Source organism: Anomaloglossus baeobatrachus, chromosome 1 (genome assembly GCF_048569485.1).
Source record: "Anomaloglossus baeobatrachus isolate aAnoBae1 chromosome 1, aAnoBae1.hap1, whole genome shotgun sequence".
In the NCBI taxonomy this organism is placed as follows: domain Eukaryota; kingdom Metazoa; phylum Chordata; class Amphibia; order Anura; family Aromobatidae; genus Anomaloglossus; species Anomaloglossus baeobatrachus.
The window spans coordinates 749,943,809-749,957,844 of NC_134353.1; the positions used below are offsets into that span (position 1 = coordinate 749,943,809).

Genomic DNA, 14,036 nt, shown 5'->3' on the forward strand with positions numbered 1-14,036 from the left:
CTGTTCCTGAAGAGGGACGGAGGTCACCACTCCTTCCGCCTTTAGAGCGGCCACCGCCTGCAACAGAGCATCGGCTCGGTCTGGTGGTTGAGAAGTTCTGAAGAAACGAGTTGGCGGACGAGAACCGAACTCTATCCTGTACCCGTGAGATAGAATATCTCTCACCCAACGGTCTTTGACGTTTGCTAGCCAAATGTCGCCAAAGTGGGACAGCCTCCCACCGACCGCGGGTGTGGGCATCGGAGACCGCAAGTCAGGAGGACGTCGTTTTGGCAACGGTTCCTCCGGCTGGTCTTTTTGGGCGTGACTGAGACCTCCAAGAATTTGAACGTCTCTGGTCCTTTTGAGTCTTTTTTGACGAGGCGAATTGGGACCTGCCCTGTCCTCGAAAGGACCGATAACCAGACTGACCCCTCCTCTGTTGGGGCTTGTTTTGTCTGTGTTGCGGTAAGGAAGAGTCCTTACCCTTGGAGTGTTTGATGATTTCATCCAAACGCTCTCCAAACAATCGGTCACGAGAAAAAGGCAAATTGGTTAAGCACTTCTTGGAATGAGAATCTGCTTTCCAATGTCTCAACCACAGAGCCCTACGCAAAACAACTGAGTTGGCTGACGCCACTGCCGTGCGGCTTGTAGCGTCAAGAACAGCATTAATCGCGTACGACGCGAATGCCGCCATTTGCGAGGTCAATGGTGCTACCTGCGGGGCAAATGCACGTGTGACTGAGTCGACTCGCGCAAGCCCGGCCGTGATAGCTTGGAGTGCCCATACGGCCGCAAAAGAAGGCGCTAATGACGCTCCAATCGCTTCATAGATGGATTTCAGCCAGAGCTCCATCTGCCTGTCAGTGGCATCTTTAAGTGCCGCTCCATCTTCAACAGCAACCAAGGATCTGGCTGCAAGCCTGGAAATTGGAGGATCCACTTTTGGACACTGGGTCCAACCCTTGACCACTTCAGAGGGAAAAGGGTAGCGTGTATCTTTAAGTCGTTTAGGAAAACGCCTTTCAGGATAAGCGTGGGGTTTCTGGATTGCGTCTCTGAAGTCAGCGTGGTCCAGAAAAGTGCTTAATGTACGCTTAGGGTATCTGAAATGGATTCTCTCGTGCTGCGAAGCTGACTCCTCTACAGGAGGAGCTGGTGGGGAAATATTCAACATCTTATTGATGTTAAATATAAGATCATTAACTATGGCGTCACCATCTGGTGTATCTAGATTGAGAGCGGTCCCAGGATCAGAATCCTGATCAGTTAAGTCCGCCTCATCACCCATAGATTCATCCCGCTGGGATCCAGACCATTGAGATGAATGTGAAGGCCCGTCATAACGAGCCCGCTTAGGCTGCCCGGGGCCATCGTCCGAGTCAGAGTCTTCACCCTGAGGTGTAGATGCCCGTCCCGGAGCTAGGAGCTGAAGGGGACCAGGGGGCAATACATGCACAGTGTCCGTGGTCTGAAGTACAGGCCTAGCTCGCAATGTGTCAAGAATTTGTGACATAGTGAGAGACATTCTGTCAGCAAAAGCTGCAAACTCAGTCCCTGTCACCTGGACAGCATTCACAGGTGGTACACCCTGGGACACGTCCAGCAGAGGTCCCGACTGTGCAAGCGCCGCAGGGGCCGAGCACTGCACACAATGGGGGTCCGTGGAGCCTGCCGGTAGAAAAGTCCCACATGCGGTGCAGGAAGCATACAATGTCTGTGCCTTGGCACCCTTGCGTTTTACGGGCGACATGCTGCTGGCTCTCTGCATGTGAGAGAGTCTATAGCCAAAGGGCGACCAGCGCTATGCAATACCAAGTATTTGTAGCCACAAAATACTAAGGATACTACGAGCACAAGAGGGGGTGAGCCCACTGGGCTGCTTACCGCCCGCTGAACAGCGGGTAAGAGGCTGCAGAATGCCTTGTCTGGGTCTCCCCGGCTCCCCTCTGCAGCTCAGCGTGTCAGCAAGAATGGCTGCAGGCTTCTGTGGAGAGGGGCGGTCCGTGGGAGTTCCCAAGCAAAAGTGCGGGAACAGTGTCCCCTCTGTGCTGACTGTGAGGGCTGGAGTATGTAAAAACGACTCCAGCCCTCAGCGCTGATGCACTGGCCAGCGTCCCGCCCCTCTCCTGACTGGCAGGTCTGTGGGCGGGAACGAACGAACGCAGGCCGCAAAAGCCGGGGACTCGAGTTATCAGCGCGGCCGCCGTAAAAGCGCGGGCCGCGCTGAAGTCCCCGGCGCACCGCAAGTGCCAGCCGCGCCGCTGTTCAAGCGGCCGGCGCGACCGAGTTCTAGCGTGGGCAGCGTCCCGCCCCTCTCCTGACTGGCAGGTCTGGGGGCGGGAACGAAAGGAAGTAGGCCGCAAAAGCCGGGGACTGTAGTTATCAGCGCGGCCGCCGTAAAAGCGCAGGCCGCGCTGAAGTCCCCGGCGCACTACAAGTGCCAGCCGCGCCGCAGTCCCAGCGGCCGGCGCGGCCTATTCCCATAAATGTGCCTGCTTCAGCAAAGCTGAATGAGGCTATGGCACAGGCGCCGCAGCGCTGATGTCCCCCGGCGCACTACAACACCCAGCATGCTGCGGTGTGAGCGCCAGATACACGGGGACACAGAGTACCTTGAGGAAGCAGGGCCATGTCCCTGATGTACTCCGCTCCATCCAGCATCTTCTCCAGGGGCTGTAGATGGAGCACGGTCTCTGTGCCTGGAGACCGGTAAATCCCACTTCACCCAGAGCCCTGTAAAAAGGGATGGGGAAGGAATCAGCATGTGGGCTCCTGCCGCCGTACCCGCAATGGGTACCTCAACCTTACAAACACCTCCGACATAAGTGGGGTGAGAAGGGAGCATGCTGGGAGTCTGTATAGACCCTCTTTTCTTCCATCCGACATAGTCAGCAGCTGCTGCTGACTAAAAACAATGGAGCTATGCGTGCGTGTCTGACCTCCTTGCGCACAAAGCTAAAACTGAGGAATCTGTACTCCTACGGGAGGGTGTATAGCCAGAAGGGGAGGGGCCTTACACTTTTAAGTGTAGTTCTTTGTGCGGCCTCCAGAGGCAGTAGCTATACACCCACTGTCTGGGTCTCCCAATTAGGAGCGAAAAAGAAAAATTTAACCATAAGGCTATGTGCCCACGTGTGCGTATTGCACTGCAGCGTAACTGCATGCGTCCTGCGTCCCCAGCACATTCTATGAAGATTGTGCATAATCCAAATTATTATTATTTGGCAGCATGCCAATTAAAAGTTGGCATGCTGCCAAATCGCTGCGCTCTAAAAAGCAACATGTCACGTATTCCGTGCGCTTTGGATGCAGGTCCCGCTCTGTCTATGGTGGGGGCTGCATCCAGAGCGCATGAAATCTGCTTTTTCCCCTGCATTCATTACGCAGTGTTTCTGCAGCGACACAATGCAACGTGGGCACATAGCCTAATTGTACTGACCTGGAGAATACTGCCTGGTCATTTTTACTGCATAATTAATGGCGTAATAATGAAAGGGCAGTTTTTGACCAACTTATCACAGCATTTTATATATTTTTCCCAGCCACATTTTTCTCTATATTGTATAATAGTAACGTATTATTTTTCAAAACTAAACCTCGTCCTACAAAATGCAAGTCCCCATATGTTTATGTTGATTACAATTTTTTTTAAAAAAAAACCCATAAAACTTGACAGAACAAACAAACCAGCAGTAATAAAAATTTGCTTAATCTTAAAGGGTTAAATATTCCAATAACTGCAGTGTCTTTTAATAATACAAATTGTTGTGAAAATCTAGGTGTACAATGCTCAGCTATGTCGATCAGGCACAACCAATGAATGGAGCTACAGTACACATACTGTGGACTAGGAACCCTTATTCTCGATCAGTGGGGTATTACTCCCAGTGATCACACATTTATCTATCCTGTAGATGTATTATAAGGAAACCATAAGTAAAATGACTACAGGCCCTTTTATATAGAACAGTAGAGGCTTCGTGTGCTTCTATACAGGCAGGGCCGGATTATAGGCAGGGCAGGCGGGGCTGCCGCCCAGGGGCCCCCACCACAAGAGCCTCCAAGGGGGCCCCCACCACCATCTGTCTTCGGCTCCCTGTGTTGGCGGCCCCCATGATCATAGCTGGCTTTATCTATATGTGAGTAGTGCAGTTGCACAGTGTGCCGTCCGCCAGGCTCCAGAGGGGGGCGGTGCAGGGAGACAGATGTCATTTTGATTTTCAGTTTCCTCTCTGCCGCGGCTGTTATCTCCCCGAGAGGATTGTGGGGGCGGGAAATTCATCGGCTCTGATGTGTCACGGCCATCCTGCTGCTGTCGATGCAGCTAGAGCCTGAACCGTCCATGAGAGATGCAGGCTGTGATAGAAGGACGATGTCAGCTGTGAGAGTAAGGTCACTCAGCAGGGCAGGGGGAGGGGGGTGTAGAGGGGGCCACAGTGCTCTCCAAGTAACTCCAAAACAGAGCAATCAGTAAGGGGGCATAACTGTATATAGCTGTACATGAAAGGTGGAGACAGGGACATTTTATTGCAAGTGGCGTATAATTTTGTTCCTGGAGTTTGGGGGTGGGGGGGTGTCATTTTACTGCAAGAGGTGAAGTGTGTATGAACGACCTACATAGGAGCTACATATTGCAGTATAGTCACTGCCACCCATCATTGTTTAAACCTACCTACACCTCCTTAATTACACTATTCCCTTTTCATATAATCAGAATGTAAGCCCCTTCCCTAGATTATAATCATATATTAATGCCCCCTCCCCCACTAGATTGTAATCTCATAATAATGTCCCCTCCCCCACTAGATTGTAATCATATAATAATGCCCCCTCCCCCACTAGATTGTAATCATATAATAATGTCCCCTCCCCCATTAGATTGTAATCATATAATGCCCCCTCCCCCACTGGAGTATAATTATACAATAACACCCTCCCCACACTAATATATAATCATAGCATAACGCCCCCACCGAGATTATAATCATATAATAATGCCCCCCACGTAGATTATAATCATATAATAATGCCCCCTCCCCCACTGGAGTATAATCATAGGATAACACTCCCCTCACCTGGAGAGCAATCATAAAATAATGCCCCCCCTTCCCCTGGAATATAATAGAGTAAAACACCTCACTAATGGAGTATAATCATAAAATAACGCCCCCTCCCTAGAGTGGAGTATAATCATAGAATAATGTCCCCCATCCCTTTGACTACTGTATAATTATTATCCCCTTTTTGAGTATATTCATACACTACCTTATTGTGATATAACCGCCTCCTGGAGTATAATTACATACACCCCTTGCAGTAAAATGATGCCCCCCGGAGTTTAATGTGTTATTTCCATGTACATGTGCCAGACGTATTGCTGAGTGCCATTCACTGACAGCTATCAGTTTTGTTATTCATATTGACTTCATAAACTTTTGTCATAGTATTATAGTACTCAAAATTTAACTCCTTCACCCCGATTTTCCGTTTTTTTTTGTTTGTTTTTTTCTCCCCTTCTTCTGAGAGCCGTAACTTTTTTTATTTTTCCATCACTCTTGCCATATAAGGGCTTATTTTTTGCGTGACAAATTGTACTTTTGAGTGAAATCATCAGTTTTACCATATATTGTACTAGGAAACAGGGAAAAAAATCCAAGTGCGATAAAATTGCAAAAAAAGTGCAATTGCACGATTGTTTTTGGGTAATTTTATTCACCATGTTCACTATATTGTAAAACTACCATGTCAGTATGATGCCGAGTTCATAGATACCAAACAGGTATACTCTTACTTTTATCTAAGGGGTTAAAAAATATTCAGAAGTTTGTTAAGAAAAAGAATTGTGCTTTTGGTGCCATTTTTTGAAACCCGTAGTCTCATTTTTTGGGATGTGAGGCCCAGTGACTGCTAATATTTTGCGTCTTGAGCTGGTGTTTTCAATTATACAATTTTTATGAAGTTGCTACTTTTTGATCGCCCGTTATTGGATCTTTTTAAAAATTTTGTGGCTACCCAAAAACATAATTTTGGCATTTGGATTTTATTTTTCTCGCTACACCATTTACCAATCTGATTAATTGATTTTATATTTTTATTGATCGGGCATTTCTGAACTCTGAGATATCAAATATGTGTATATTTTTTTAACTGTTTTATTTTCAGTGGGGCGAATGAGGCATGATTTGAACTTTTTATTTATTTTTTTACATTTTGTATTTATTCTACTAGTCCCCTTGAGAGCTGTAAGGATCAGCAGTCTGATCGCTTGTGCATCCCTGTTGATCAGAGCTGTACAGCTCTGATTAGCAGAAATACAGGATTCCTGTGTGAGTCAGCGCTCTATCGACTGTGACAGAAAATATGTCATGATAGCAACAGGGGTCATTACATGGCTCGCCGCTACCATAGCAACCATCGACTTCCCGTGATCGTGTCAAGGGGCCACCGATGGCGGCAGGGAACAGCGCGATCCTCGATCTTTCTGTGTGTAAGTGGACAGCTGTGAGTTATCCTGGACTGTATCTGTATTGTAGTACTGGAAATCTGATTGTGGTAGATCAGGATAAGACACATGTTCATTGGATTTATATCTAAATGCTACGGTTCGCGCTCTACTGTTATGGCTAAAAATGTTAACATTTATGGGGCCCCCACCAGATTTTCTGCCCAGGGGCCCCCACCAACCTTGATCCGGCCCTGTATACAGGCTTAGACATCACGACAATGGCAAAGCAATGCATACACAAAGTTGTTTTGTTTTATTTTTGTAACTTGCCTCCATGGCAGCAAAAAATCTTCTCATCAACTATTGCTGCTATTGGCAAACAATTGAAGCAGTCTGTAAAGGTTTTCCATAATTTAATATTATACCTTCGTTTACCTAAAAAGAAAATGGACAAAGAATATTCACATAAGAGCATTTTTATAAACATGATTCACTACCACAATTTTATACTGGTGCAGCCTGAGGCGAACGCACTATTTCAACCATCTGTTCTTCATGAACAGAACAGATCCAGACTTCAGCCACGCTAAGGGCACCAAATTTCAATGACATTAATATTAAAAAACATGTCTACTGAAAGCCAAAAATCCAAAACTATACTTACATTCATCATAAAATCCATAGATCCTGTTAATGCTGGCACACTCATGATTGCCTCGAAGGAGGAAGAAGTTTTCTGGATATTTTATTTTATATGCCAAAAGGAGACAAATAGTTTCCAAGGACTGTTTCCCCCGATCCACGTAGTCACCAAGAAATAGGTAATTGCTTTCAGGAGGAAATCCACCATATTCAAATAGTCGAAGCAAATCATAGTATTGCCCATGTATATCACCTGCAAAGAGTAATGTGTATAGATAAGCACAGGCCTGTCCACTCTGAGAAAGAGGAAAGACAGGATGTTTAGGCATTTTACACATTTATTTTCTTTGTCGCTCCATTGGGAGACCCAGACAATTGGGGTGTATAGCTTCTGCCTCCGGAGGCCACACAAAGTATTACACTTTAAAAAGTGTAACCCCTCCCCTCTGCCTATACACCCTCCCGTGCATCACGGGCCCATCAATTTTATGCTTTGTGTTGAAGGAGGCACACATTCACGCAAGCTCCACATTTTAGTCAGCAGCAGCTGCTGATTGTATCGGATGGAAGAAAAGAGGGCCCCTAACAGGGCTCCCGGCATGCTCCCTTCTCACCCCACTAAGTCGGCGGTGCTGTTAAGGTTGAGGTACCCATTGCGGGTACAAAGGCTGGAGCCACATGCAGTTTTCCTTCCCCATCCCTTAGAGGCTCTGGGAGAAGTGGGATCCTAACTGGTCACCATTCACTGGGACCGGGCTCCCTCCGCAGCCCCTGGGGGAATCTGACGGACAGGAGACTGGATATCATCAGGGACAGGCCCTGCATCCAAAAGGTACTCTGTGTCCCCTTAGGGACGGTGCATGCAGCGCCTGTGTTACAGACGCTGCAGCGGCTGCTGTGTGGTTTGTGAGACCGGGACTACCACGCCGACCGCGCCTGTTTGCCGGCCGCGTTATTAACTTTAGTCCCCGGCTTTTGCGGCCTAGTACCATATACTCCCGCCCCCGGGCCTGCCAGTCAGGGGTAAGGGCGGGACGGCCGACTGGACGTCGGCAGTGAGGGCTGGAGCATACTTAGGTATCCTCCTCCCCCCCTCACTGAGCACTGTGGGGCACCAGATTCCCGCACTTTTTTAGGCACGCCCACGGCTCCCTCCTCCCCTCAGAACGCTGGCAGCCATTGTTATAATCACTACTGCCGGTGGAGGATTTCAGAACAAGCTCTGCAGCTCTGGGAGGCCCAGGCAGGGAATCTGGTGGACACACAACCGCTTTGGGCGGTCGGTAAGCCACACCGGTTACCAGGTGCTGGCCCCCCTTGGGTGCCGAAGTGTAATATATTATATATATATATATTACATTTTCTCTGTTCGGCAGCATTATTTGCTTTTGGCTATATACCCTCACTGATTACTCTAAGAGGAGACAACAGCATGTCGTCCACAAAGAGCAAGGGTGCCAAGGCACAGGCTTATTTTGCAACCTGTACCTCTTGTGCGGCTATGTTACCTGCAGGTTCCACCTACCCTCATTGTGTGCAATGCTCGGCCCCTGTGGCACTCACTCAGCCAGAGCCTCAGGCACTGGTGGGACCCTCGGCTCAGGTAGAACCGCCGGCTTCCACTGTCCAGATGGCAGGGACAGAGTTTGCAATTTTGACTGAGAAACTCTCTGAGTCCCTCTCACATTCCATGGCTCAGTCTATGGACAGATGGTCTGCTAAGATACTAGAAGCTTTGCAGTCCAGACCGGTAACACAGGGCCAGGACACTGAGTTCATCGCCCCCAGGCCCCTCTCGGTCGGCACAGCAAAGTGCTCCTGGGGTGGCACCCAGGTCCCACGGTGAGGACTCCGACACGGACCGCAGCCCCAGACCGGCTAAGCGGGCTCGCTGGGAACCTTCCCCGACTTCATCACGCTGTTCGGGGTCTCAGCATGAGGACTCTCTGGAGGATGAAGCGGAGGTCGCAGCTCAGGGCTCTGATCCTGACGTTGCTCTCAACCTTGATACACCTGAAGGGGACGCCATAGTAAATGACCTTATAACGTCCATCAACCAGGTGCTAGACCTTTCTCCCCCAACTCCACCTATAGAGGAGTCGGCTTCGCAGCAGGAGAAACACCAGTTTAGGTTTCCCAAACGTACACGGAGTGCGTTTTTCGATCACTCTAACTTCAGAGATGCTGTCCAGAAGCACAGAGCATTTCCGGACAAGCGCTTTACTAAGCGCCTTAATGACACACGTTACCCCTTCCCCCCTGACGTAGTTAAGGGTTGGGCTCAGTGTCCCAAGGTGGATCCTCCAGTCTCCAGACTGGCGGCTAGATCCGTAGTATCAGTGGCAGATGGTTCATCGCTCAAGGATGCCACTGACAGGCAAATAGAGCTCATGATGAAATCCATCTATGAAGCCATAGGCGCGTCTTTTGCTCCGGCCTTCGCAGCCGTGTGAGCACTCCAAGCTATCTCAGCTTGTCTGTCTGAGATTAATGCGGTCACACGTACCTCTGCCCCACAGGTTGTGTCTTTGGCTTCTCAGGCGTCGGCCTTTTCGTCCTACGCCATGAACGCCGTCCTGGACTCTGCGAGCCGTACAGCGGTAGCATCCGGATTCTGATCCTGAGGCCGCTCTCAACCTAGATACACCTGAAGGTGACGCCATAGTGAATGACCTTATAGCGACCATCAATCAGGTGTTGGATATTTCTCCCCCAGCTCCTCCAATTGAGGAGTCAGCTTCTCAGCAGGAGAAATTCCGTTTCAGGTTTCCCAAGCGTACATTGAGTACGTTTCTGGATCACTCCGACTTCAGAGAGGCAGTCCAGAAACACCGAGCTTGTCCAGATAAGCGTTTTTCCAAGCGCCTTAAGGATACACGTTATCCCTTCCCCCCTGACGTTGTCAAGGGCTGGGCTCAGTGTCCCAAGGTGGATCCTCCAGTCTCCAGACTGGCGGCTAGATCCATAGTTGCAGTGGAAGATGGGGCTTCACTCAAAGATGCCACTGACAGACAGATGGAGCTCTGGTTGAAATCCATCTATGAAGCTATCGGCGCGTCTTTTGCTCCAGCATTCGCAGCCGTATGGGCACTCCAAGCTATCTCAGCTTGTCATGCGCAGATTAATGCAGTCACACGTACGTCTGCTCCGCAAGTGGTGTCCTTAACCTCTCAGGCGTCGGCGTTTGCGTCCTACGCCATTAATGCTGTCCTGGACTCTGCGAGCCGTACGGCGGTAGCATCCGCCATTTCGGTGGCAGTCCGCAGGGCCATGTGGCTACGCGAATGGAAGGCAGACTCTGCTTCGAAGAAGTTCTTAACCGGTTTGCCATTTGCTGGCGACTGTTTGTTTGGCGAGCAATTGGACGAAATTATTAAACAATCCAAGGGAAAGGACTCGTCCTTACCCCAGTCCAAACCAAACCGACCTCAGCAACGAAAGATACAACCGAGGTTTCGGTCCTTTCGGCCCAAAGCAAGGTCCCGTTCCTCCACGTCCAACAGGTCAGAGAAGGGCCAGAGGAACTCTTCTGCATGGCGGTCTAAGTCACGTCCTAAAAAGACCGCCGGAGGAACCGCCTCCAAGGCGGCCTCCTCATGACTTTCGGCCTCCCCAAACCGCATCCTCGGTCGGTGGCAGGCTCTCCCGCTTTTGCGACGCCTGGTGGCCACATGTCCAAGACCGATGGGTGAGACATTCTGTCTCACGGTTACAGGATAGAGCTCAGTTCTCGTCCTCCGACTCGTTTCTTCAGAACATCTCCGGCCCCCAAGCGAGCCGATGCACTTTTTCAGGCGGTGAACACTCTGAAGGCAGAAGGAGTTGTGATCCCCGTTCCCCTTCAAGAACGTGGTCGCGGTTTTTACTCCAACTTGTTCGTGGTGCCAAAAAAGGACGGCTCATTCCGTCCTGTTCTGGACCTCAAACTGCTCAACAGACACGTGAGAACCAGACGGTTCCGGATGGAATCTCTCCGCTCTGTCATCGCCTCGATGTCCCAAGGAGACTTCCTAGCATCTATCGACATCAGGGATGCTTATCTCCATGTGCCGATTGCACCAGAGCATCAACGCTTCCTGCGTTTCGCCATCGGGGACGAACCCCTTCAGTTCGTGGCACTGCCCTTTGGCCTGGCGACAGCCCCACGGGTCTTCACCAAAGTCATGGCAGCAGTGGTGGCGGTCCTACACTCTCAGGGCCACTCGGTGATCCCTTACTTAGACGATCTCCTAGTCAAGGCACCCTCCCGGGTGGCATGTCAACACAGCTTGACCATTGCTCTGGAGACTCTCCAGAGATTCGGCTGGATCATCAATTTCCCAAAGTCAAAATTGACACCGACCCAATCACTGACGTACCTCGGGATGGAGTTTCATACTCTCTCAGCGATAGTGAAGCTTCCGCTGGACAAACAGCGGTCGCTACAGACAGGGGTGCACTCTCTCCTTCGGGCCCAGTCACACCCCTTGAGGCGCCTCATGCACTTCCTAGGGAAGATGGTGGCAGCAATGGAGGCAGTTCCCTTTGCGCAGTTTCATCTGCGTCCACTTCAATGGGACATTCTCCGCAAATGGGACAGGAGGTCGACGTCCCTAGACAGGAACGTCTCTCTTTCACTAGCAGCCAAAACCTCTCTTCAGTGGTGGCTTCTTCCCACTTCTTTGTCGAAGGGAAAATCCTTCCTGCCCCCATCCTGGGCTGTGGTCACGACGGACGCGAGTCTGTCAGGGTGGGGAGCGGTCTTCTCCACCACAGGGCTCAGGGAACCTGGACTCCGACAGAGTCCTCCCTTCAGATCAATGTTCTGGAGATAAGGGCAGTGTATCTAGCCCTAAAGGCGTTCCATCGGTGGCTGGAGGGCAGGCAGATCCGCATACAGTCGGACAACGCCACGGCGGTCGCGTACATCAACCACCAGGGCGGCACACGCAGTCGTCAAGCCTTCCAAGAAATTCGTCGGATTCTGCTGTGGGCGGAGGCCACAGCCTCCACCATCTCCGCAGTTCACATCCCGGGCGTAGAAAACTGGGAAGCAGACTTTCTCAGTCGCCAGGGCATGGACGCAGGGGAATGGTCTCTTCACCCGGACGTGTTTCAAGAGATCTGTTGCCGCTGGGGAACGCCGGACGTCGACCTCATGGCGTCTCGGCACAACAACAAAGTCCCGGCATTCATGGCACGGTCTCAAGATCACAGAGCTCTGGCGGCGGATGCATTAGTTCAGGATTGGTCGCAGTTTCGACTGCCTTATGTATTTCCTCCTCTGGCGCTGCTGCCCAGAGTGTTACGCAAGATCAGGTCCGACTGCCGCCGCGCCATCCTCGTCGCTCCAGACTGGCCGAGGAGGTCGTGGTACCCGGATCTGTGGCACCTCACGGTGGGTCAACCGTGGGCACTTCCAGACCGACCAGACTTGCTGTCTCAAGGGCCATTTTTCCATCTGAATTCTGCGGCCCTCAACCTGACTGTGTGGCCATTGAGTCCTGGCTCCTAGCGTCCTCAGGGTTATCTCAAGATGTCATTGCCACTATGAGACAGGCCAGGAAACCAACGTCCGCCAAGATCTATCACAGGACTTGGAGGATCTTCTTATCCTGGTGCTCTGATCAGGGTTTTACCCCCTGGCCGTTTGCCTTACCCACTTTTCTTTCTTTCCTTCAATCCGGAATGGACAAGGGTTTGTCTCTCGGCTCTCTCAAGGGACAAGTATCGGCGCTTTCCGTGTTCTTTCAAAAGCGTCTAGCCAGGCTCCCGCAGGTCCGCACGTTCCTGCAGGGAGTTTGCCACATAGTCCCACCTTACAAGCGGCCGCTGGAACCATGGGATCTTAACAGAGTGCTAAAGGCTCTTCAGAAACCACCTTTCGAGCCGCTGCGGGATGTCTATCACGTCTTTCGCAGAAGGTGGCTTTTCTAGTGGCAGTTACATCGCTCCGTAGAGTGTCGGAGTTGGCAGCGCTGTCATGCAAAGCCCCTTTCCTGGTTTTTCACCAGGATAAGGTGGTTCTGCGTCCGGTCCCGGAATTTCTCCCTAAGGTGGTATCCCCTTTTCATCTCAATCAGGATATCTCCTTACCTTCTTTTTGCCCTCATCCAGTTCACCAATGTGAAAAGGATTTGCACTTGTTAGATCTAGTGAGAGCACTCCGGCTCTACATGTCTCGCACGGCGCCCCTGCGCCGTTCTGATGCGCTCTTTGTCCCTGTCGCTAGCCAGCGTAAGGGGTCGCAGGCTTCCAAGTAAACCTTGGCTCGGTGGATCAAGGAACCGATTCTTGAAGCCTACCGTTCTTCTGGGCTTCCGATTCCTTCAGGGCTGAAAGCCCATTCTACCAGAGCCGTGGGTGCATCCTGGGCATTGCGGCACCAGGCTACGGCTCAGCAGGTGTGTCAGGCGGCTACCTGGTCGAGTCTGCACACTTTCACGAAACACTATCAGGTGCATGCCTATGCTTCGGCAGATGCCAGCCTAGGTAGGCGAGTCCTTCAGGCGGCGGTTGCCCACCTGTAAGAGGGGGCCGTTTTTCGGCTCTTTTTATCGAGGTATTCTTTTACCCACCCAGGGACTGCTTTTGGACGTCCCAATTGTCTGGGTCTCCCAATGGAGCGACAAAGAAGAAGGGAATTTTGTTTACTTACCGTAAATTCCTTTTCTTCTAGCTCCTATTGGGAGACCCAGCACCCGCCCCTGTTCCCTTCGGGCTGTTCTTTTGTGTACACGTTGTTCATTTTGAATTGTTCTTTTGGTTCATGGTTTCAGTTCTCCGAACATCCTTCGGATTGAATTTACCTTAGACCAATTTATAAGTTTCCTCCTTCCTGCTTTGGCACCAAAACTGATGGGCCCGTGATGCACGGGAGGGTGTATAGGCAGAGGGGAGGGGTTACACTTTTTAAAGTGTAATACTTTGTGTGGCCTCCGGAGGCAGAAGCTATACACCCAATTGTCTGGGTCTCCCAATAGGA

The 14,036-nt window shown here is 50.7% G+C and overlaps 1 protein-coding gene across 1 annotated transcript in view; it reads right to left on the reverse strand.

The window, feature by feature from the left end:
- The window catches only part of PPP1CC (protein phosphatase 1 catalytic subunit gamma), a 56,835-nt gene that overhangs the window by 13,409 nt on the left and 29,390 nt on the right, over positions 1 to 14,036 (reverse strand). The window contains exons 3-4 of the mRNA XM_075323689.1: positions 7,095 to 7,325; positions 6,761 to 6,865 (exon numbers count right to left, since the gene is read on the reverse strand). Coding sequence (XP_075179804.1) covers positions 6,761 to 6,865; positions 7,095 to 7,325 — 336 coding nt within the window. The remainder of the gene's footprint in view (positions 1 to 6,760; positions 6,866 to 7,094; positions 7,326 to 14,036) is intronic.